Source organism: Spea bombifrons, chromosome 2 (assembly GCF_027358695.1).
Source record: "Spea bombifrons isolate aSpeBom1 chromosome 2, aSpeBom1.2.pri, whole genome shotgun sequence".
NCBI lineage: Eukaryota > Metazoa > Chordata > Amphibia > Anura > Pelobatidae > Spea > Spea bombifrons.
This window is the reverse complement of record NC_071088.1, coordinates 30,498,201-30,523,055: the sequence shown is the minus strand read 5'-3', so window position 1 is coordinate 30,523,055 and position 24,855 is coordinate 30,498,201. Positions and strand designations below refer to the sequence as shown.

The 24,855-nt window shown below is 43.6% G+C and overlaps 2 protein-coding genes across 3 annotated transcripts in view; one reads left to right on the top strand and one right to left on the bottom strand.

Annotated features, from left to right (window-relative positions):
• ZBED1 (zinc finger BED-type containing 1) overlaps positions 1-24,855 on the top strand; it is a 234,612-nt gene that overhangs the window by 150,370 nt on the left and 59,387 nt on the right. The window lies entirely within an intron of this gene.
• Positions 12,513-19,783, bottom strand: LOC128474934 (acetylserotonin O-methyltransferase-like). Its single transcript, XM_053457367.1, has 8 exons — positions 19,689-19,783; positions 18,897-19,071; positions 18,195-18,324; positions 17,300-17,368; positions 16,442-16,560; positions 16,221-16,361; positions 15,673-15,795; positions 12,513-12,950 (listed from the first exon to the last, which is right to left on the bottom strand). The coding sequence occupies exons 1-8, from the start codon at positions 19,764-19,766 to the stop codon at positions 12,739-12,741; spliced, it is 1,047 nt and encodes a 348-aa protein (XP_053313342.1). The 5' UTR covers positions 19,767-19,783; the 3' UTR covers positions 12,513-12,738.

Genomic DNA, 24,855 nt, shown 5'->3' with positions numbered 1-24,855 from the left:
TAACTTGCAGATGTCATGTACTATATATATTAAAGCAATAAACCTATTATTTCCAAATCTATAATGCAGTGGCAAAGAAAGGAGTAAACACTAGACTTGTGCATTCGTCTTCGGGCGAACATGAAAACGAACACGAAGAGTGCGTTTTCGTGTTCGTTCCGAAGACATGAAGAAGAGAAGACAGTGCCGGTAAAAAGTAGGCGAAGACGAAGACTCACACACGAAGAATCTTCGCCTTCGTCTACTAATCTCCCCGGTCCCTCCCCCATCTAACTTACCTTATCTTCACAGCATCGCGGGAGTTGACTGAAGTGGAAATCAGAAGGTTCGTCGTCAGGGGTTACAGGGCAGTGTGAGTGAGCCTATTGGTCACCTGCAGGGTCTTCCTCTGGCATCAAACAATTGGTTGATGCCAGAGGAAGACCCTGCAGGTGACCAATAGGCTCACTCGCACGGCCTTTTTAATTCCTGATTTCCGCTCCCGTTAACCCCTGCAATGCTGCGTTGGATAATGGGAGCAGAAATCTGTAGGGTAAAGGGCTGTGCAAGCGACCAATAGGCTCACTCGCACGGCCCCTTACCACTAGTTGCTAGGCAGAAAAAAAAAGCAACCTGGGACCCTGCTGCACCAGTTAACTTAAAAGTCCGTGCCAGCGACCAACAAAGTCACTGGTACGGACATTTAACTGACACAGCAGGGACACCAGTGGTCTCCCCACTGTGTCAGTTAAATGTCAGTGCCAGCGACCAACAAAGTCGCCGGTACGGACATTTAACTTAGTATAAATAGCTTACTATAACTTCGGACAGAATGCTGCCCTCTGTTGGTTATACATTAAGTAGCATATGTTTGAAATCCAAAGTTATTCTGCTACTCAACGTAAAACCAACAGAGGGCAGCATTCTGTCCGAAGATATATTAGCCATATGTGGCAGTGTGTTCATTTTCATTTATTAATTATTTAAATAAAATATATTTCCATGATCCGCTGGTCTCCCCGCTGCAACAGTTAAATGTCCGCACTCGCGGACATTAATTCTGTCGAACTTCCAAACTCTTTTTTTCTATTTATTTTGGGGTTTTTTTGTATTAAACTGTTAGACGAAAGGATCATGGGAATAAATGCAAATGAGCACACGGCCCCAAATGGTTTATATATCTTTGGACAGAATGCTGCCCTCTGTTGGTTTTAAGCATATGCTACTTAATGTAAAACCAACAGAGGGCAGCATTCTGTCCAAAGATATATTAGCCATATGTGGCAGTGTGCTCATTTGCATTTATTCCCATGATCCTTTCCTCTAACAGTTTAATACAAAAAAAACCAAAATAAATAGAAAAAAAGAGTTTGTAAATTCGACAAAATTAATGTCCGCGAGTGCGGACATTTAACTGTTGCAGTGGGGAGACCAGCGGATCATGGGGATATATTTTATTTAAATAATTAATAAATGAAAATTAACACACTGCCACATATGGCTAATATATCATCGGACAGAATGCTGCCCTCTGTTGGTTTTACATTGAGTAGCAGAATATTCTGCCCGAGAATATATTAGCTATATATGGTTCTGTGATCATTGGTCGACAGCAGGAGGCCCCCTGCTGGCGACCAATGGAGTTGCTGATACACACATTTAAAGTACTGGCGCCAGAGCTGCGTTAACCCCGTATTAACCCCTTAACCGGAAAAAACGAAGAAAAAACGAATATTCGCCCGAAGAGAAGACAGGAACAGGCGAATATTCGCGGAATACGAAGATTTTTTTTTCCCCGAAGACGAGCACGAAGACGAACACGAAGAGCCCCCTGGTGCCCAAGTCTAGTAAACACACCACTGAAAGTTAAAGGAATATTAGCCGAAAATAAGCTTGTTGATTACTCACAGGGACTTAGTGACAAGGGGCTCAGCGCTCAGTAATATACCATTTACATAGACATCCTGGCTCACTGAAATACTTCATAAATTATCAACAGTACTTATTAGATTGCACATCAGTGAGTTCCCCTGCTCCTCCTACTCTGACAGGTTTACCCTCTCTTGATCTCCTGCTCTCACATCTCTACTCCCCCTCTCCCTTTTACCTGGTGCATGGCATTAATCATCAACACAGCTTGTGACCCTGTTAGGCACCTCTGTTATTGGGTCACCTTGTACTAAGTCCAGCTCTGCCACCCCCTCCATACTAAGTCCTGCCTCAGTCCAATGAACCCACCCAGGACCCATTGTAGGGACCGCCTTGCTTGTATGTAAGATAAGCTCCCATTGAACTGGGACTTCAACTAGCATTCTGGTGAGTTGAGTGGCAACTACTCAAATCTATACATGCAAATAATAGATTATTCCCTACCACCAGTAAAATGAACTGGAGCCAATGAAAAATTATTGGCAATGTAAATTAAGCAACAGAAAAGCTAGGGGCCAGCATATTCCTTTAAGCAGGGCCAGCCTTAGGGGTGTATGTGTAGATCGTGACATTGGTTAATACCAGAGAAGGCCTCTACAGGCGACCAATAGACTCACTCGCATGGCCCTTTAACTCCTGATGGCGCAACTAGGCCTGGGGAGACCACGGTCCCCCCGCTCCAAGAGTTAAAGGTCGGTACAAGGGACTCTATTGGTCGTTCATACGGACCTTTAACTCTTGGAGCGGGGAGACCAGTGGTCTCTCCCGGCCAAGTTGCAGAACCAAGATTTTAAAAGTCTGTACGAGCAACTCTATTGGTCACCAGCAGGGGGCTCGTCTGCCATCAACAAATGAAGCACAGGTCCACTTCATTAGTTGATGGCAGAGGAGGCCCCTGCCAGCGACCAATAGAGTTACACACAAGAAAATGGAGGAGAGGTAAAATAGAAAGGGGAGAGGCAAGCATAAAAGGAAATGATAAAATGAAATTGGAGGAGAGCAAGAAAATTGGATATATAAGATACAGAAAAAGAGGAGAGACAATGTGGGAGAGATAAAAGAAAGGGGGAGGTAGGGAGAAATGGGTGTAAGATAGAGAGAAAGTGGAGGGGAGATAAACAGAAGGGGTAGAGATAAAAAAGGTGAGGTAAAGAGAAATGGGAAAGAGATAAAGAAAAAGGGTTGGGAGATAAAGAGGGGGAGATCTAAACCAAAAAGAAAGATCTGAGATAAAGAGAAACAGGATGGATAATAAGAAAGGAAAGGATAAAGAAAAAAGGGAGAGATAATAAGGGGGAATGAGAAAGGGGAGAGACGGACAACAAGGGCAGCCATAATGGGAAAACGGAGAGAAAATATGTTTTTGTGTTTTGAAAGTGTTTATATGTTAAGGTAAATATAAGGACAAGCAAGTGTGTGGATGCAGTTTGGGTTCTGGGGCAAGTGTGTGGATGCAGTTTGGGTTCCGGGGCAAGTCCTGTTAAATCAATCTGGGTGCTAAGTCATGTCCTATATTTGCAATATTTTTGCCAGGGCTGGCCTTTAATTTGCGGGACTTGTGATCTATGCCTGCAATTTAGAATTTCCATGCATCTAAGGTTGGCCTTGCCTTTATGCACTAGAGTGTTCAATTTGTTCCCTGATAGTTATTGCAACAACTGCAGCTGTAATAATAGTATCAAGCATACCTGGGAACTTTCTGGGTCTCAGGGTCACTGCGGGAAATTCCAGGTCATGGAAGCGTCTTTGCAGCACTCCCCACTTCCCTTTGCAAAAATGGCTTATGTCCCATGACATTGCAACGTCGGTGTGACTGCCCACGGCGTCAATGGGGCCACCCTGCATTTTCAGCAAGACCTCCTCCTCGCATACGGCAAGAGGGGCTCCCCTTGATATTTATTAATATATTGATAAATTGATATATATAATGATATATATAATGATATTTTTTTCATTTTGTAATTATAGTAAATATACATTACACTAGTATAGGAACTCACATTCAAAGACATAGTGAATTGTCCTCAAACATTTCTCATAGACAGATCCAGAATTGGTGGATTCACATGATATGTCATGACTCTGTACATGTGAGACATTATAACTGATGTCAGTTACTTAATTCTCCTAGGGGTGAGTAGGGAAGTGATACATTCTTAAAAGTACTTATTATATACAATATTGAACAAGGCAAGTATGGCAGAACTAACAGTTTATATGGCATAAAATGTAAATGTGTACCAATAGCTACACCTTCTGGCTGTTTTCTTTTCTGCAACTCTATAGTTTTCAACGATATTAATTCACGTGGTACTGTTTTTCTGAGAATGTTTACAGACTTGCTAAATAAATTACAAATTAGATTAGAATATCTAAAAAATGATAATTAAATTGTTTATTTTTTTTAATATGGGCTAGCCAAGTTCAATTGGCTCACCTACTTTGTAGGTAAAAAAGGAACAGGAAAACAGACCATTGTTGTGAATAACCATCCCAATGCTGGTAGAGTAAAATAGGGTTTAAGAAAAAACTATGTTGCGTTACTGATACAATTATACCTTATAAAATAAATGAAATTAATTATTAATTCAATAAAAATCATTATTATAATTTTAGTTGTTCACAGGAATTATGAAATATAATTACCGGTATATAGATATATACTGAACTATTCTGTATTGTGGCGGAACTACCGGGGTCGCAGGGGTCGCGACTGCGACCGGGCCCTGGAGTTCTGCCAGTCAGGGGGGGCCCAAGGGGTGCCGAGCGGTTGCTGAAAACGACCGCTCGGCAACTCTTGGGCCCCCCTGACTAACAGAAATCCAGGATGCCGCCGTCGCCGCCGCCTGCCTCAGTGCAGTGTTGGGAGCATGAGGCGTTTGTCTCGGGTGCCTGCGCTCAGCAGTGAAGCGCCGGCACCCGAGACAAACGCCTCACGCTCCCAACACAGGAGTTGACGGTAAGTGACCTACAAAGGGGGGGTAGGTAGATCGTGAAAAGGGGGGGTAGGGAGGGAGAGGGTAGATTGTGAGAAGGGGGGTAGGGAGGGAGAGGGTAGATTGTGAGAAGGGGGTTAGGGAGGGAGAGGGGAGATTGTGAGAAGGGGGTTAGGGAGGGAGAGGGTAGATTGTGAGAAGGTGGGTTAGGAAGGGAGAGGGGAGATTGTGAGAAGGTGGGTTAGGGAGGGAGAGGGGAGATTGTGAGAAGGGGGGTAGGCAGGGAGAGGGTAGATTGTGAGAAGGGGGGTAGGGAGGGAGAGGGGAGATTGTGAGAAGGTGGGGTAGGGAGGGAGAGGGGAGATTGTGAGAAGGTGGGGTAGGGAGGGAGAGGGGAGATTGTGAGAAGGTGGGTTAGGGAGGGAGAGGGAAGATTGTGAGAAGGTGGGTTAGGGAGGGAGAGGGTAGATTGTGAGAAGGGGGGTAGGGAGGGAGAGGGGAGATTGTGAGAAGGTGGGTTAGGGAGGGAGAGGGGAGATTGTGAGAAGGTGGGTTAGGGGGGGAGAGGGGAGATAGTGAGAAAGGGATAGATGGGTTGGGGGTGGGGGTGGGGGGGCCCTTAACAGATTCTCGCACCGGGGCCCTGAGGTTTCTAGTTACGCCCCTGGTTTCAATGCTGGTAAATATTAATTTTAGTTTTATCATTTAAGTATGTGAAGACATGTCTACAAATTTCTATACTCACTTTTTGATTGTCTAGAAGATCTGACTAAAATTTACAATTTATTTTATATTTTTATAAGGACCCCACTAAATTGCTTAGGTTCAGATGTTTCCGCAAGCTTTAATTGTAATATTTTTTAAAGATGTTCCCTAGTTCAATACATAGGTCATTCAATTGGAAACCTTCATTAAGACCAGTTGAGGTTAAGCTTTCCATTAAACTGAGCCCAAAAGTATCTCATCAGTGTGTAAGTGGGTGTTAGCATGAGTATGTATGCAAAATATCCTCTCCACTCCAGTACCTCCTATACCTCATATATGATCATGGTAGTAGTAGATAACAGACCAGCATGTACCAGCAAAACATAAGAACTTTAGTTTACAGTAGTCTGCAGCATGCAAACAGTGGTGACTCTGTGCCTGTGAAGGAACAGCAGCCAGAGTGAAGGAGATGAGACCAGCTAGAGAAGAAGAGAGCAGACTAAACCACTCTGACAGCAGAGGGTGTCCAGAATTTTATGAAAGGTTTCTTTATGCACCTGACTACCAGATATGTAGACTATATGGGGTGATAATGGTAGGGGATGGAAATTATGGAGGGAGGGAATGATGATGATAGTGGGTCCATGAATATGGTGGTTAGGGGATAACGATTGTGGTGGGGGATGGGAATGAATTATGATGATAGTGGGTATGGTGATGGTGAGGGTAAGCTCTACACTTACACATACATACACACCAGTGGTGGGATTCAATTTTTTTAGTAACCACTAAAAAATAAAAACCTCACACACACACAGGCAGTCTCTCTCTCTCTCTCACACACACACAGGCAGTCTCTCTCTCACACACACACACAGACTCAGGCAGTCTCTCTCTCACACACAGACTCAGGCAGTCTCTCTCACACACACACAGGCTCAGGCAGTCACACACACACACAGACTCAGGCAATCTCTCTCACACACACACACTGTAAGACACCTACCTATATCGGGTCCCGGACGTCCTCTTCTTCCTCCCGGCAGAAACGCCGGCACCGCTTACTGGCACATGAAGCAGCCGCTCGCTGACCGCCGACTGGATTTCGCTGCGTCGCTATGGAGACGCAGGACGCGATCACATCCCAGACGTCTGGGAACGCCCCCCCTGGGCTATTTAAACCTCGTTCTCCTTTCCATCAGTGCTCAGTTATACTGGTGCTTCCTGTATCTCGTGAGCCCCTCCGTGTTTCAAGTTCTGTTATCCTGTTTATCTGGTATCCGACCCTGGTCTGCTTAACGGTTCTCGTGTACTTCTGGCATCCTGACTCTGGCTATCCTAACGACTCTGTGTATCTCTGGCATCCTGACCCCTGCTATCCCAACGAATCTGTGTACCTCTGGCATCCTGGCCCCGGCTATCCTAAACGACTCTGAGTACCTCTGTCTTCCTGACCCCGGGCTATCTCAACGGCTCCTGCGTATATATCTGGCATCCCGACCCTGGTCTGCTAAACGGCTACGTCCTGACCACCCGTGCTTACAGCTACACTGTCAAGTGCCCTGTTACCCTCACCAGGCCCCTTGTGCGTGTTCTGTACTGAGCAAGTGTGTTCCATTCCTGCATTCCGGATTCCTCCTGGTAAGATGAACCTCACACACACACAGACTCAGGCAGTCTCTCTCACATGCACACAGACTCAGGCAGTCTCTCTCACACACATACAGATTCAGGCAGTCTCTCTCACACACACACATGTACTCAGGCATTTTCTCTCACATACACACAGACTCAAGCAGTCTTTCTCACACACACAGAGACTTAGGCAGTTTCTCGTACACTTACACAGGCAGTCTCTCTTTCACATACACACAGACTAGGGCAGTCTCTCACACACGCACACAGACTCGGGCAGTCTCTCACACGCACACAGACTTGGGCAGTCTCTCACACACGCACACAGACTCAGGCAGTCTCTCTCACACACGCAAACAGAGACTCAGGCAGTCTCTCTCTCACACACGCACACAGAGACTTAGGCAATCTCTTTCTCTCACACACGCACACAGAGACTCAGGCAGTTTCTCTCTATCACACACGCACACAGAGACTCAGGCAGTCTCTCTCTCACACACGTACACAGAGACTCAGGCAGTCTCTCTCTCACACATGCACACAGAGACTCAAGCAGTCTCTCTCTCACACACGCACACAGAGACTCAGGCAGTCTCTCTCTCACACACACACACACAGAGACTCAGGCAGTCTCTCTCTCTCACACACACACGCACACAGAGACTCAGGCAGTCTCTCACACACGCACACAGAGACTCAGGCAGTCTCTCTCTCACACATGCACACAGAGACTCAGGCAGTCTCTCTCTCACACACGCACACAGAGACTCAGGCAGTCTCTCTCGCACACAGAGACTCAGGCAGTCTCTCACACACGCACACAGACTCGGGCAGTCTCTCACACATGCACACAGACTCAGGCAGTCTCTCTCACACACGCAAACAGAGACTCAGGCAGTCTCTCTCTCATACACGCACACAGAGACTTAGGCAATCTCTCTCACACACGCACACAGAGAGTCAGGCAGTTTCTCTCTCTCACACACGCACACAGAGACTCAGGCAGTCTCTCACACACGCACACAGAGACTCAGGCAGTCTCTCTCACACATGCACACAGAGACTCAGGCAGTCTCTCTCTCACACACGCACACAGAGACTCAGGCAGTCTCTCTCTCACACATGCACACAGAGACTCAGGCAGTCTCTCTCTCACACACGCACACAGAGACTCAGGCAGTCTCTCTCACACACAGAGACTCAGGCAGCCTCTCTCGCACACAGAGACTCAGACAGTCTCTCTCGCACACAGAGACTCAGACAGTCACACATAAATAAGTAAAATCTACTGTAAAAAATGCACTTTCAACAATTTCAAGCTGTGTTCCATTCCTGCATTCCGGATTCCTCCTGGTAAGACGAACCTCACACACACACAGACTCAGGCAGCCTCTCTCACATGCACACAGACTCAGGCAGTCTCTCTCTCTCTCACACACACAGACTCAGGCAGTCTCTCTCACACACACACAGATTCAGGCAGTCTCTCTCACACACACATACTCAGGCATTTTCTCTCACATACACACAGACTCAAGCAGTCTCTCTCACACACACAGAGACTCAGGCAGTTTCTTGTACACTTACACAGGCAGTCTCTCTTTCACATACACACAGACTCGGGCAGTCTCTCGCACACACACACAGACTCGGGCAGTCTCTCACACATGCACACAGACTCAGGCAGTCTCTCACACACGCACACAGAGACTCAGGCAGTCTCTCTCTCACACACGCACACAGAGACTTAGGCAATCTCTCTCTCACACACGCACACAGAGACTCGGGCAGTCTCTCTCTCTCACACACGCACACAGAGACTCGGGCAGTCTCTCACACACGCACACAGACTCGGGCAGTCTCTCACACATGCACACAGACTCAGGCAGTCTCTCTCACACACGCAAACAGAGACTCAGGCAGTCTCTCTCTCATACACGCACACAGAGACTTAGGCAATCTCTCTCACACACGCACACAGAGAGTCAGGCAGTTTCTCTCTCTCACACACGCACACAGAGACTCAGGCAGTCTCTCACACACGCACACAGAGACTCAGACAGTCTCTCTCACACACGCACACAGAGACTTAGGCAATCTCTCTCTCACACACGCACACAGAGACTCGAGCAGTCTCTCTCTCTCTCTCACACACGCACACAGAGACTCAGGCAGTCTCTCACACACGCACACAGAGACTCAGGCAGTCTCTCTCTCACACATGCACACAGAGACTCAGGCAGTCTCTCTCTCACACACACGCACACAGAGACTCAGGCAGTCTCTCACACATGCACACAGAGACTCAGGCAGTCTCTCTCTCACACATGCACACAGAGACTCAGGCAGTCTCTCTCTCACACATGCACACAGAGACTCAGGCAGTCTCTCTCTCACACACGCACACGGAGACTCAGGCAGTCTCTCGCACACAGAGACTCAGGCAGTCTCTCTCACACACAGAGACTCAGGCAGTCTCTCTCGCACACAGAGACTCAGAAAGTCTCTCTCGCACACAGAGACTCAGACAGTCACACATAAATAAGTAAAATCTACTGTAAAAAATGCAACAATTTCAAGCTGTTTAGCATATATATATATATATATATATATATATATATATATATAAAGCAGTTAATCAAAGTGTTCAATAGAAGTCTGGAAAAAGAATGCACTGGTGCTTTTTAGATAATTGATTGTGAATTGTTTATGTGACTGTCAGGACCCTGGTAAGCAGGTCGGGTAGGAGCCCAGTAGCAGGGGATACGAGGGGTTCTGTTTGCACCCCACGATGCATGACGGAAGTGATGTGGTACGGACAGGCGAAATAACACACAGCACAACAGAATACGAAGAAAGGTACTGTATTGTAACAGGTGATATGACCAGCAAGTAAAGGCAGTAGTCTCTATGCAGGATGCCCACTGGCAGGGCTGACTGGTACGGAGGCCCACTGGGTGGGCTGACGGCAGGAAGCCCACTGGCAGGGCTGACGGGTACGCAGGCCCACTGGGTGGGCTGACTGGTACGGAGGCCCACTGGGTGGGCTGACTGGCACAGAGGCCCACTGGGTGGGCTGACTGGTACGGAGGCCCACTGGGTGGGCTGACGGGTACGGAGGCCCACTGGGTGGGCTGACGGGTACGGAGGCCCACTGGGTGGGCTGACTGGTACGGAGACCCACTGGGTGGGCTGACTGGTACGGAGGCCCACTGGGTGAGCTGACGGCAAGAAGCCCAACTGGGAGGGCTGACAGGTCCGGAGGCCCACTGGGTGAGCTGACGGCAGGAAGCCCAACTGGGAGGGCTGACAGGTCCGGAGGGCTGACAGGTCCGGAGGCCCACTGGGTGAGCTGACGGCAGGAAGCCCAACTGGGAGGGCTGACAGGTCCGGAGGCCCACTGGGTGAGCTGACGGCAGGAAGCCCAACTGGGAGGGCTGACTGGTCCGGAGGCCCACTGGGTGAGCTGACGGCAGGAAGCCCAACTGGGAGGGCTGACTGGTCCGGAGGCCCACTGGGTGAGCTGACGGCAGGAAACTCAGGTACAAGACACGGGTAGCTCAGGTACAGGCAGGTAGCTCAGGCACTGGCAGGTAGCACACGGTACAGGGCCAAAGCAGAGCGGTCCATGCACCTCAATGCAAAGGCCCTGACTACAGGGCAGGGCAGGTTAATAAAGGCAGGGCTTCACTCAGGTGATCAGACCCAGCTGACCTGGTAATCTGATCCTGAGCACTCCAGAGGGAGGGGGAGGGTGGCCACTAGTGGAAGCAGCAGGACATTACAGCAAAATAAATCATCCACGGTCTAGGCTAGTAGGGTGGAACCCTGACAGTGACAAATGCTATTAATAAAACAAAGAGCGACTAAACATTTTTGTAAATCTACTTCTTGAAAACAAGGTGAAAACTGCAAAAAAGAATTTGACTCAAATTGGTATATGCCGTTTTCACCCTTTTTTCAAAAAGTAATTTTTTTTACAAATCTATGATGCCTCCCTTGACGTTTTATCAATTGCATTTGTCACATTAAAAAAATCTCAAGCAATCATCTAAAAAGCACCAGTGCATACTTTTAATTACCATTAATTAATCCCATTAATTAACTCTGTCCCCAGTTTCCCATAGGCATCTTTGTCACTAAATAGCTTCCGATAGTCCCATGTTTAGTGACAAAGATGCCTATGGGAAACTGGGGACAGAATGTGCCTTTGCCCCCAGTTTCCCATAGCCGTCTTTGTCCCAGCCTCCCACTGCCAAGCATGCCCCCAGTTACTTCAACTTACCTGACCGAAGACCCCGATGTGCACTCAGTTGGATTCCTGCTGTCAAACATCCGCTGCTGCCGGCGGCTCCACCCACCCTCCTCACTGAACGGGGCTGACACCGCCCACAAAGGTAATTGAGCAGCGCTGGTGCTGCCCACGAAAGTTATTGAGCAGCGCCGGGTTACTCACTTCTATTTCAAATCGACAGGGGTGGCATTTTAAGAACCCGTTCCCGTTGATCCGAAATAGAATTGAGTCAGCTGGCCAGCGCGTCTCAGTGACATTCGCGGGCGGTGACAGCCGGCAGCAGCGTGGTTGTCTGCATCACACAGACGTCCGCTGCTGCTGGAAAGGAGGATCCAAGTCCCTTGCAGCGCCGCGGTGGATCTGGATCCTAAACCCAATTATAGGCTGCACAACCACTTTAAGGGGGGGGGGAGTGCGGCCTATAATAGGGTAATTAAGAAACGGTTTGTGCGAACTGATCATTTTTTAGCGAACGGGTATGATATATACACACCCACCTACTCTAACACCATACACTTACAGATATATAAAAATACACACACTTACGCTCTCTGATCACTCATGCAGCTCATGCACAATGTTTTTTTAGGAGAGATAGGTGTTTATTTGCACCATTTATTATCTAGTGTTAAAGTGATTTCTGTTTTTTAAATATTTTTTTCGATAATTTTATTTAAACTACAAATGGATAATTTCATACGTAAAATAGTTTTTCATATTATTTAATGCAGTCCTCTCCCAATCAGTCCCAAACCATTACATGATGTCATGGGCCACACTGATATTAAGAACTTTGTATTTTCATGTGGATCTTATTTATGACTAATGTATTCTACACTTTAAATTGCATGGTTTGTCGCTATTCTGAACAAAAATAAATAAATTGGGGGCTGGGACCATACATACGTGCACATTAATGGGACCATGAAATATAGGGATGGTTTTTATTCCCAGTCAGGTCCTGAAACTAACTTTTAAAAACTTGACTAGGTAATCGTTAATAAAATATAATGCATAATATATCCAGACAACGATCCTATAATAAGTAACTTTATTAACTGATTGGTAAATGTACTGCAGTATTATAAACTCTAGATTGATGTGAAATGTCTATCATTTTACTTGACAAAATGAACAATAACTTATTTTCCTAAGATGCATAAATTGCATTTATTCTAAAATAAGTGCTGCTATATTATGCATATTTCTAATAGATACAAAACGAAACACAAATGTTATATAAGCTGCAAAAGTAATGTTTTATTTTCTCCCTAGTATAGCATCATAATCTTTTCCGGTTGTTTTCACTTGAATATCCCTGAAGCCTGAGGCTGCCAGGAGCATCTCATATTCGGATGCAGTCCTTTCTTTGCCTTCTGTCTGGATCAACATGTTCAAAGAGTACAGCTGGGAAGTTAGAGGACCACTTCTGTCTTCATTTAGTAGCACTTCAACAAGCAGAACACCACCTCCTTTATGCATTAAGTAAAACATACAACAAAAAGGTTATTATATTATCAGTGTTATAAATATATTTCTACAATCAGTATTATTTTCATTGCAAGGATTGGTAGTTTATAAATGTATGCCATGGGGAAGGAGACATAGATGCATAGATCCATGCCTCCCATACTGTATTTGATAGATAGATAGATAGATAGATAGATAGATAGATGATAGATAGATAGATAGATAGATAGATAGATAGATAGATAGATAGATAGATAGATAGATAAATAGATAGATAGATCCATGCCTCCCATACTGTATTTGATAGATAGATAGATAGATAGATAGATTGATAGATAGATAGATAGATAGATGGATAGATAGATCCATGCCTCCCATACTGTATTTGATATAGATAGATAGATAGATAGATAGATAGATAGATAGATAGATGGATAGATAGATGGATAGATAGATATGTTGTATGTAACTCCAGCTTCCCTCTGAGTATGATATAGGGGTGAGGATGGTCTACTTGGGAAATATATCCCTGAAGTTTGTCTCATTGAACATGGCTTGGGCAAGAAGTGGCAATCACCACCACTTTGGTGGACCCCCATTTCATTTTTTTTGAAAAAATATTTTACATTTTAGAAAATATTTTTTGAAAAATCTGTTGAGTTTATGTTGTTCACATGTTACCGCCTATCCCCCTGGGGATGTGAGTAACTAAGTTTTAATTCACATTTACTAGCACTCACACTTAAGTGAAAAGACCTGCCAGAAACCACTAGTTTGACTTGATCAGTCTCTTAATATCACTTCAGCCTCTGTTAAAGTCTGAATGCTAGACTGCACCTTAACTTGGTTATTGTCAGGGGCTGGGTCCATACAGACGACTGTAATGACCCAGAGAGCCCGTTGATGGAATTTAGGAGTTATTGCGCAGTAGCGGAGTTGGACAGGGCCTGGTGCAGGGCGACTGCACTCTCCAGGGTGTTGAGCACCTAGTGTTGTGCGGCCACATACCAGGGCCCTGACATAGCAGTGGATGTTGTCCAGAACAAAACAAAGTGATATCCTACAGGCACCCTGCAGCAGGCATGAGACATAGCTCAACAGAGAAATGAGCAGGATGCTGCAGGCTGGGAGTAGGGAAGCTAAGCAGAGTAACAGCAGAAACATAGCAAGCAAGGGGGACAGAGCAAGGAACATAGCCAGATAAGACACAACAGAGGACAGGGAAACAAGGCAAGGAACACAAGGGATGGAGTGAGGAGCCGAGATCCTCAGACGCTTCTCCTTTAAGCAAGGATAGGCTATCTTAAACTGGGACATGGGGAGAGGAGAGAGGAACCAAAACCCTCAGATGATTCAGAGAAAAGAGGGCAAAGGCACATAAAAGACTGACACACATAAATACAGGACTAGCCTAGGACTATAAGATAACAATTGGTGATTTAGTCGAATCTGATGGCCATAGCATGGTTAGTCCACCACTACGCCAAAGTACTCCAATATTCGGTGGGTCCTAGCGCTAAACCCTGCCTACTGAATCACTAGAGCTGAAACTAAACATTAAATCTAAACACAGAGCAGAGAAAGACAAACCTTTAGACTGCAGACTGGGACAAACATAACAAAAGGATGGAGCACAACTTATAAAGGAAACAGAAGCTGAAGCTAAGAGCAGGGCTGAAACAAAGTAGCAGAAGTAAACAGCAGAGCACAGGGAAATCCAGTAACAGATTATAGCAAAGGGGGGACTGCAGCAAGACAGGGAACTGTAGGGAGGCAGGGGAACTGTAGCAAGGCAGGGGAAACCAAAGATAAGCAGCTCCACAGCCTGAACGGGGCCTGACAGTTTTAGAGATGAGGAGATGGGGGCTGTTGTCCTGCTCCTTAGCATGATCAAAATCTATTTCTGCCTGGATACTTCCTAATTTGCTTAATTAGCAATAAATTCAATTTTGGTTAGATAGTGTCAGGCACGACACAGTACCTCGACACAGGGTCCGCCACCCCGGAACGTAGTTCCCGTTGGCCAGCCTCTTGGTACTGTGCGACACAAAGAGTCCTGGGTCCCTCGTTGCGGGAACCACCGAGGAGGAGTACTACTCCTGCCCGCTAGTCTCCCGGTTCTGCCACATGGAGGGCCGCAACCCTGACCTCGCAGTCAGCACGCATGACGTGCCTCACACGCGCACGTGCTCCTGAAGAGGAGGGGGCGTGGCTTAATCCCAGAAGGTGTGGCCACCCTCTGGGTGGGACACCAGAGGGAAGGAGGAGAGGTGGAGACTTCCATTTCCACCTCCTCTCAGGTGGTTCAGGGGGGAGGGGATCAGGTGATAGGGCGTGGAGCACACAATCACCTCCCCTATATAAACCCCACAGACCTCTCTTTCAGTGCTTAGTTAAGCTGTGTACCATGAAGTACTAACTCTAGCTACCTAGCTCTCTGTGACTACTTCCCTGTTTTGCACTGGTCCTGGTTTTTGACCTTTGGCTTTGTGACCCGATATTGCTGCCTGCTACCTGCCTCGACCCCTGGCCCGTGACCCTGTTGATGTTTACCGCTGCCTGCCTTGACCTCTGGACCGTGACCCAGACTATTATCTTGGATTTGCCCTGGTATTCCCTCGTTGCTGGACATTGTGTGGCGGCACCTGCGCCACGCTCCACTCCCCCCAACCTGACACATTTATAATATTGAAACAGCTAGTGTGCGTGTGCACATAAACTCACCAGGTTTGCATGACTTGTAAACTTTATTTAGCAACTGAAGGCATTTTTCCTCTGACCAGTCATGAATTATGCGAGCCATAATAAATAGGTCAGCTTCAGGAATAGTGTCATTAAAGAAATCTCCTTTAAAAAGAAAAAAAGCGACTGAACTGACATAATTAAACAATGTATGGAAATACATTAATTACTGGTGAATGATTTCTTAGTGAATGAGATGAGGGATTCTTATAACCAAGACATAGAAGAATTATATCATAGGAGGGAATGTGCATTTGAATCTTTTTGCTTGAGGTACTCTCTTGCTTTTCAATCAACATTTCTCAACCTGTGTTCCGTGTGACCCTAGGGTAATTCACTCAATCCTCCAGTGATTGCGCAAAACAATCTGTAAAATGTGTTTATTGTACATATTAGAATAAAATGTGTACAGTATATTCCGTTATATATTATGTAAAATAATACATACGCACTGTCTGTAAACTAAGTTTCCTTTTTATATACAGGAAGCCAAATTATTGATTATACAATAAGCCAAGTTATTTGCTTGCCTTCATGAAAGTTAATTGGCCATTCCTTGTCGGTCATAAAGTGTTTCTTTGCAGCTTGCACAACTTTAGGCAGATCCAAAATTGTCACGGTAGATTCAGGATACACAGCAACAAACTGCTTGGCAAGAGCTCCCGAACACCCTAATAAAATGATGATTACAAATATATACATATATAGCAATCAAGCAACTTCTCAAAGAAGATTTTTAGTATAACTTTACCTCCTAAATCATAGACTGTCTTAAATGTAGACAAGTCAAAAGCAGTAATCACAGCCTTCCCACATATGTTCCATATTGAATCCATATGAAGTAGAAAGGTTTTCATTTCGTCTTCTGACCTAATCAGATAATACAAACCAGAGTAATTTCATTTTTAGTACCTCTTACAGTTACAAAAATCCCTTCATGACCAAAGCCGTTTTAGACTTTTGGGTAAATGTATTTTTCAGTATGAATACCAGTGGTTGGGGTATGTTTTTTTCTCCATGGGAGTGCATACTTTTGCTATAGATGTGATTAGAGAACAATCGTATCTATAGTTTATATATAATCTTTACCAAGGGAAATACTTTTTTTCAGGACAAGACACCTATGAAACACCTACTTAAAAGCAAACCATGCATCATGATCATATCTGGTAACTTTCAGGCTCCGACCATCCAGAGCCCTCCCCTGGCAGTCCCGCTGACATCGTGGGTGGTCCCACTGACATTGCGTGTGAGGCCAACTCCACACGCAGGAACACACCATCGTTTGAGGGGAAGTGGGCAGGGAGTGACGTGACCTTGGATTTTCCCATGGTGACCCGGAGAAGCAGTGCTTCACCTGGAGTCTCCAGCTAAAACCCGGAGAGTTCCCAGGTATGATCATGATGTAATGGCAAAAATGGACTCCCCATTTAATTTCCCCACAATATTTCACCATAAATGCCAAACCAAATAGTAAGAGTAACAGAAAATAAATAGTTTTCTTAAAAGCTCCCACCTCTCCTTTACTTTTATTGTATTTTAACTTATTTTACTGTTCAGAATGAACGTTAAAAAATAAAAAAAATTGGCTCCATTAATTAACAATTACCTGTAAAGAGCTTCAAATAAATCTTTTGAAGATATTCCAAAAGTCCTTTCATACTGGTTTTTTCCTTCTCTGTAAAAAAAAATCACTTGTACATATATATACACATATAATATAATTTTCTAAGAAAGATTATTATTTATTTAAATCACATGCTTTAAATGAGAAAATTAATATTACATAGTTAAGCACAGCAGCTTGCATATGCACAAATTTACCATTAATGCAAATTATCGATAGTTATCTAGGCTGGTGTGTCTAGAACCTAGGGTTACTTGAACCTCCAAAAATGGTGCTGTTATCCTGCATTGACCTAAATAACATAGGGGAGAACATGGCATCAGTGGCTCAGGGGTCAGTCTGTATTGGCAGTATGGTAAGGGTGATGCTTGCATAAAAAGTTTTGGATACGCTGAAAACTGAAAACGCGAAGTAGTATTTGTCATGGAAATATACCCGCATTTGTCATTTTACATCCATGTACTTGCTCTTAAATATGTAAAAATGCTCAAGGCTAGATGCCTAAATCTAGGCTTAAGGGACAGGATGAGAACCAAGCTACATACAACAGGTCTCTAAATGCGTTATGAAATAAAATAATACTAGCCCAGCTCTTTGCAGGTATCTGTGAAGACCTCTGTAGCAGCTCTTCAGTTAAACCTAATGAGCTAGGATATGATGCTATATTCCTATGCTTTGCTTTAAGAAGACTGTCAGAATCCACAGGGTTTAAGGTCTAAGGAGTGGTTGAGAGTGCTGCCAGACCTGAGGCAACAACCTCCATAAATACATCACTATCAAATACGCTCAATATATCAAGTCCATTCAAATCTGCGCAGTACTCTTACATAGTCAAACAAAAAGTAAAGCGCAGAGACATTATTAAACTGTCTTATACCTTACAGCCTGTGGTAGGAAATGCCAGCATCTGTACATGGTGTGAGAATGGTACATCATCATATGGTAAAGCGATTTTGGACTTGACTTTATGAGGTATATCCTTGAAACATCTGTATTTGTATAGAAAGCTTTAAAAAGAAAATACAAATATATTATTAGAGTAGGCAATAAACGATAATGAATATTTGGTTACGGACATACATACATGCTGTATCATCTGTTAATACATTTGAACGTACACTGAGCTGAAGAACCTCAGTGAAGAACACCGGTTTTGTGAATGGTAGTAATACAGTTTGTGTGTGCACAAATATAATGTATATTGCATTTCCTACTTTTCCTTCCATCTTGTTTTTATAGTCATTTGCTGTTAATAACACTCTGTATCCAATAGCTAACCATACATTTTATTATAAAGTGCCAGCAGATTCTGTAGCACTATTACTACATGCAACATTCCAAATTACATTAAAACTGACAATGTATATAGTTAGCAATAACATGAACACACATTATGATGTACTGATAGAGAAGGAGAAAATTCAAAACTAATAAAGTATATTAAGTATATTGTATTATATTTTTTAAGTCGGGACTTTTAAAATGATTTTAGAACAGTGTGTGTCGCTCAATATACCAAAGAAGGCAAAGTAGCCTTATCATAGGGTCATATTATATGTAGCTTACAAAACAACGTTACCTTCACCATTTTTAATTTCTACTTCCAAGAGCTTTAGTCCTACGCAAGCACTTAGTAAACGATCTGCTCCATCTATGTTTATATTCAAGCGAGAGGCAATGACTTTTGTGGACAATGGCTCAGTTGATTCATGCAAAAGGTCAAAGACTCCGAACTCGCAAGCTGCAAACATGGTCTAGAAGTGAAAAGACAAACAATATGTTGTATACTTGTTCATACGTAGAGATCGGTATAAACGGCGATTCATCTGCAAACCAAAAAACAAATCTAAGCAAGTTAAATCATTGTAGTCTATTTAAACATAAATGTTATAATTTATATTTCGAACAGGTTTTAAATTTTGATGCCAACTGCGGTATAAAGTTAACAAACTTTGAAGTGAACAAACATGACAAGGGAGATACTTTGTTTACCTTCCTAAACATTAAATAATTGTGTCACAGTAACTGACATGGAAAGTTTTACAGATATTTCAGTATAGGCTTATCCATTATATGGTAAATTCTTAATATGTACAAATATAATGCAGATGTTAACACTGGAATCCTATTTTCACATCAAGTAGGAAGTCATAGTACATAGCTTTGTTTTAGTAGACTATGTGTAAGTCTGTAGTGCTAGAGCTTGTTTACAACTATGTATATCCCTTGTCTATTATCGCAAAATGGCAGATCTCCTATACGGTTTTATCTGATCTTATAACAAATTCTGTTGATTCCATAAAATAACAATACTCTTGGTTTGTGTCATGTCAGTACATATGAGGTAACAAAAAACATTGATGTTTCTCACCTTAGAGACCATAAAGCCATCTTTATATTCGAGCAGTTGCCTTGGATAGTCAAGATCTTCGGCGGTGTTCATGTTCATGTAACTTTCGTGCCTGGTTTGTGTCTAAGCTGATTTGCAACTAGAGATATATCTTTGTATTCAGATTAACTAATCGTACTGAGTAATTTTGTCTCGTGACCCAATTACACACAATCTGTTAGGCGTGAGGATAAGTACCTATACTATAGAAAGGTATATTGTAATGATTACCATTTTAAAATACATTTGAAAATAAAGTTAAATTTAAGTTTGTAAACGTTTGGAATACAATATGAGCAAAAAATACGTTAGTGAAGCACTTGTAAATTTAAAAGCATGCACTATGGCTATGTGATATAAATGATTAGCATTATAATGTATCTATTAGGTGCAAACTGATTTACAGGTACTGTATATATGTGATACCAATAGAGTGAACGGTGGTATAAAATATGTATGTGTCTCTTATATATATATAAAAGTGTTTTTTGTTCTATACCTGAGTATGTGAAATGAGATATTGTCTTTTTGTAAAGAAAAAGTCAAACTGGACATGAAACTGTGAGGGAACGGTAAGAGTTAAGCGCATAACACTGAAGGCGGGCAGAAGCATTGCAGCCGGAGATACCGAAAGTGACTATTTTATCTTAGAAAGCCACAGTTACACAAGGGTAACGGCAGAGGTAGGAAACCAATGATACACACCTTGTTTAATCGTGCTTTGTTTATTTCAGAATTCAGACTTGTCAGGTTGCATGGGTCATGTATGTATATATATATGATCCCCTCAGATATAGAGAAGGCCATGTACCATCAAAGACTAATGATGAGAGCCCACGAGAACTGGCTCCAGTCCATAAAAAAAGACACTAGAGCATATGACACCTGTATTTATACAACATTGCACCCATCTGAATACTCTTCAGCCAACTCTCAGTCTGTCTCCTGTGTCTTTTGTTCTTGAGCATTTACCCCATTCTGAACTTGTTCTTTCTGCACCTCTCTATTACACTAGCGATCCTGTGAAATACAGAAGTTTTATCAATCAATGTGAGATATATTATATCTTAGTGCATATTTATTTGTTACTTTCCAGCAAAGCCTTATCTTGGGGTACTGTCTCTTGGGAATAGGGGGTCTCCAAGGATTAATTTGTCCATTCCCTTCATTGTGCTTCAGCTGCATTTGCCATGATGTCTCTTTGGCAGGTTGACTGAAATTTGGAACAATATTCTGGTTGTGGGTTACAGCCCACAGTTTGCATCAATAACTAGCCTGGTTGGGGATTTCAATGTCAAACAAAATGCTTTAACAATCCCATAATCTTAATTTTAACTGAGATTTGGAACAATATTCCATCTGGCAGTATGAGTTTCAGTGTTTCTTTAATGCAGTCAGATGTCATTGGGCTTATGATTGTCACTTTGACCTCTCTATATGTAAAGTCAGTGTGTGTGTGTGTGTGTGTATATACTGTATGTATAGTGTTAGAATCAGTGTATGTGTATGAATGTATATGTAGTGCATATATGTTTAGAGCTAGAGTTGTACGTCTGTGTGTGTATATTTATAATGTTATAGTCACTTTGTGTGTATGTGTGTGTATATGTACAATTGTTACCGTATTTGCTTGATTATAAGACGACCCTGATTATAAGACGACCCCCCAAAATCTGAATATTAATTTAGGAAAAAAAGAATTTGCCTGAATATGAGACGACCCTATAGGAAAAAAGTTTTACCAGTAAATGTTAATTCATGTAAACTATGTGAACAATTGTTTGTTAATAAAAGCTATGATTGAGAAAAAATATTTTGTTTTTATTTCCTTTTTTTACAACCTGCCCCCCAGTTATGCACATCTGCCCCCAGGCTTGCCACTCTGCCCCAGAAATGCCTTATACCCCCTATGCCCCATGATATGCCTTTTTAACCCTCTAAATGCCACTGTGCCTCATGATATGCCTTTTAACCCTCTATATGCCACTGTGCCACATGATATGCCTTTGGACCCCATATGTGCCACTCTGCCTCCAGAATTGCCTTATACCAGAGTGGCATATAGGGGGTTAAAAGGCATATTATGGGGCAGAGTGGCATTTAGGGAGGTATAAGGCATTTCAGGAGGCAGAGTAGCGTATAGAGGGTTAAAAGGCATTTCTGGAGGCAGAGTGGCATTAAGGGGGTTAAAAGGCATTTCACAGAGCACTCTGCCTCCAGAAATGCCTTATGCCCCCTGTTTAACACTCCCTCCCCCTCCCTCCTCCAAACTTACCGGTGCTTCTGAGTCCCCGGTGCTTAGTCCGGGCAGCGTGTGGAGCTCTACGCAATTCGCGTACACAACTTCCCCTTGAGCGGAAGTTGTCTACGTGAATCGCGTAGAGCTCTACACCCTGCCCAGACTAAGCACCGGGGACTCAGAAGCACCGGTAAGTTGGGGGGAGGCATAACACAGGAGGATCCAGGTCCCCTGCATCTGAGTCCTCGGTGCTTAGTCCGGGCAGCGTGTAGAGCTGTATGCGATTTGCGTATTCAAGTTCCGCTGCAGTGGAATTTGTCTACGCGAATCGGGTAGAGCTCTACGCGCTGCCCAGACTAAGAACCGGGGACTCAGATGCACCGGTAAGTTGGGGGGGGCATAACACAGGAGGATCCAGGTCCCCTGCATCGCTGCGGGGGATCTGGATCTTAGTCTCATAGTCAGACCTATTTGAGGTCTGATTATAAGACGACCCCGATTATAAGACGAGGGGTATTTTTCAGAGCATTTGCTCTGGAAAAAACCTCCTCTTATAATCGAGCAAATACGGTAATTTGTATAAATGTCTGAAAACAAGGAGGGACCTCCAATAAAACAAACGAAAACGAAGCAGAGAGCTCCAAATATTAATTTGCATTACATTACATGAGTTTTTCTCTTTTAATGCCTTCTACCCCAAAAGACTTCCTCTTTATCTGTTTAAGCCTCTGACAACAATAGTTGTTTGAAGAGCATCCACCTTGCAACTTGGTGAACTCCTATTCCCGAACCTGCTTCCTAGTGCCTTTTCCCCTTCATCTTTCTTGCCTTGTAATTTACCCTTTCCCCGCCCAGGTTCCTGCTCCCCCTGCACGGGAAAGAGTTTCCTCACACAGTGCGTGGGCACCACAGCAGTGAGCTGCACGCCCCTTTTGAGTGGCACCTGCAGTGGACCGCCCGCTTCCCCCATCTTAGGTACACTACTGCCTCCGCCTACCTAGTCTATTGTTATATTTTTTTTATATATATATACGAGGGACATTCGAAAAGTTTCCACACTTACCGCATTGGCTCGGATATAGGCCACACCCGAATATAGGCCGTACCCTAAAAGTTTGGTGCTTTTTTAAAGAAAAAATGTTGCAATAGATATGCTGCCACTCTGTCCCCCCCCCTCGAGATATGCTGCCACTGTGCCCCCCCCCCCCCGACTTACCAGAGCAGACTCCCGGTGACGGTACTCAGCGGTATATTCAGGTATAAATGTATCTACATCTGATACTACTTTGCCTCATGTTTTCTCTAAAATAGTAATACAACAAATATATAAGAAGTAAGGAATCCAGATGAAAATAAGATAAAAAAAACATCTTTTTATAGGTTATGTTTGCGGCCTGTGATTTTAACATTTTTGATGATGTGGAGTCTGAGTATCTTCTGTGGAGCAGTTGAGCATTTAGGAACAAGCATTAAAGGAATATAATGTTTGTTGAATGGTGGCGTGGGATTAAAACTTCTAGACGTGGCTATCAAAATGGTTACTAAATTTGGACTGCTTCTTCAGCCATTTCTTGCCTCTGCTTTGACATGCACTTTAGTGGCCCACAAAAGCAAGAGTGGGATTTTTCGTGCTAAAATGTTCCAGTATACACAGCATAAACATTAGTGTCTTTTGTTGTAAATCCTTTCACATTTTTCCTCCCAAATTAAGTAAGTCTTTATCAACTATATTTCCTATTGTATAACTGTCCCTCACTGAAGTCTTTTTTTCCTTGTTAACCCCTGAATATTTGAAAAAAGCCCAGTTTGGTTTCCCTCTTACATAAGGTATTTAAATACATTAAGAACAATTGTTAAGTAAAAAAGGAAAGGTAAGCAAGGAGGAAAGGAAGGCAGGGAGGGGGAAAGAAGAATTAATGAAAGAAGGAAGGGCAGGAGAATAGAAAATGAAGGGATGGAGGAATGAAGTACACTAATAATGTCCTGACACTTTGAATAAATCAAGTAAAAAAAGGAAGATTGTTTTAGTAATACTTCACTGCATGAGCAGATTGACTGATAAGGCCCTCTTATGGCATACCTGACTGTCTAATGGTGTATGGTGATGGCACAAGTGGAAAGGGTCTGTTAAAGCATTGTTTGGGTCTCTTTCATAGCATAATGCAAGGAAAAGTTAGGAGGAGAAGAAGCATTTACAGATCAGTAGAAGCTGCACAAACAGAAAGGGAGGCTGCTGCCTGATGTGGAGACAGCCTGCACAGCAACTCTGCCAAAAGCATCCAACATCTGATATATAAACTGTTACTGATCAGAATTGACCAGAAACATGTGTTCTTGGTGCCCCTGCCTGGACCTGAGACTAGCCACCTCAACAGGATCCATGATATTAGTCCATGTATATAAAACAATGTAAGAGATGTATTTACTTTCCATGGTGCCCTAGGCCCAATCCTGGGCAGTGCCACCAGCCGACTCCTCTGCTGCACTACACCTGGGCCTAGTCAGCCTAGGTAGGATACGTCATTGCTTAGAGTGTTGTAATATAATGAATTTCCAGGGACAGAATATTCTCCTGCTTTGGCTTTTTATTATTGCTTTCTTATTTTCTACCCATCGCCTATCCCAATCCTGTGTGGCATTGCTTTATACCTTTTCCCGTGATAGTTCTTAACACCAGGTGAATGTATTACAAGGCTAAGTGGTCCTTCAAACAATGGGGTCTCAACCCTTGGGAGAGTGGCTGTGCTTAGGTGAAGACCTATGCTTCTTACATCCTTTGAATACAGAGTGCTAGTACATTTTTTCACTATGTATGTTTCTTTAGCTGGAGCACTCTACACTGATAGATGTCCTGACACTGGCAGAACATGCCCAAGGCAATTTAAGTAAACAACAGAAATAGGCATATGA

Coding starts and splice junctions, on each gene's coding strand:
- LOC128474934 (XM_053457367.1), bottom strand. CDS start 19,766: ATGAACATGAACACCGCCGAAGATCTTGACTATCCAAGGCAACTGCTC. Junction 19,072..19,688: donor ATGGCTTTATGGTCTCTAAG/GTGAGAAACATC, acceptor TTTCACTTCTAG/ACCATGTTTGCAGCTTGCGA. Junction 16,561..17,299: donor TTATTTGAAGCTCTTTACAG/GTAATTGTTAAT, acceptor TTATCTGATTAG/GTCAGAAGACGAAATGAAAA.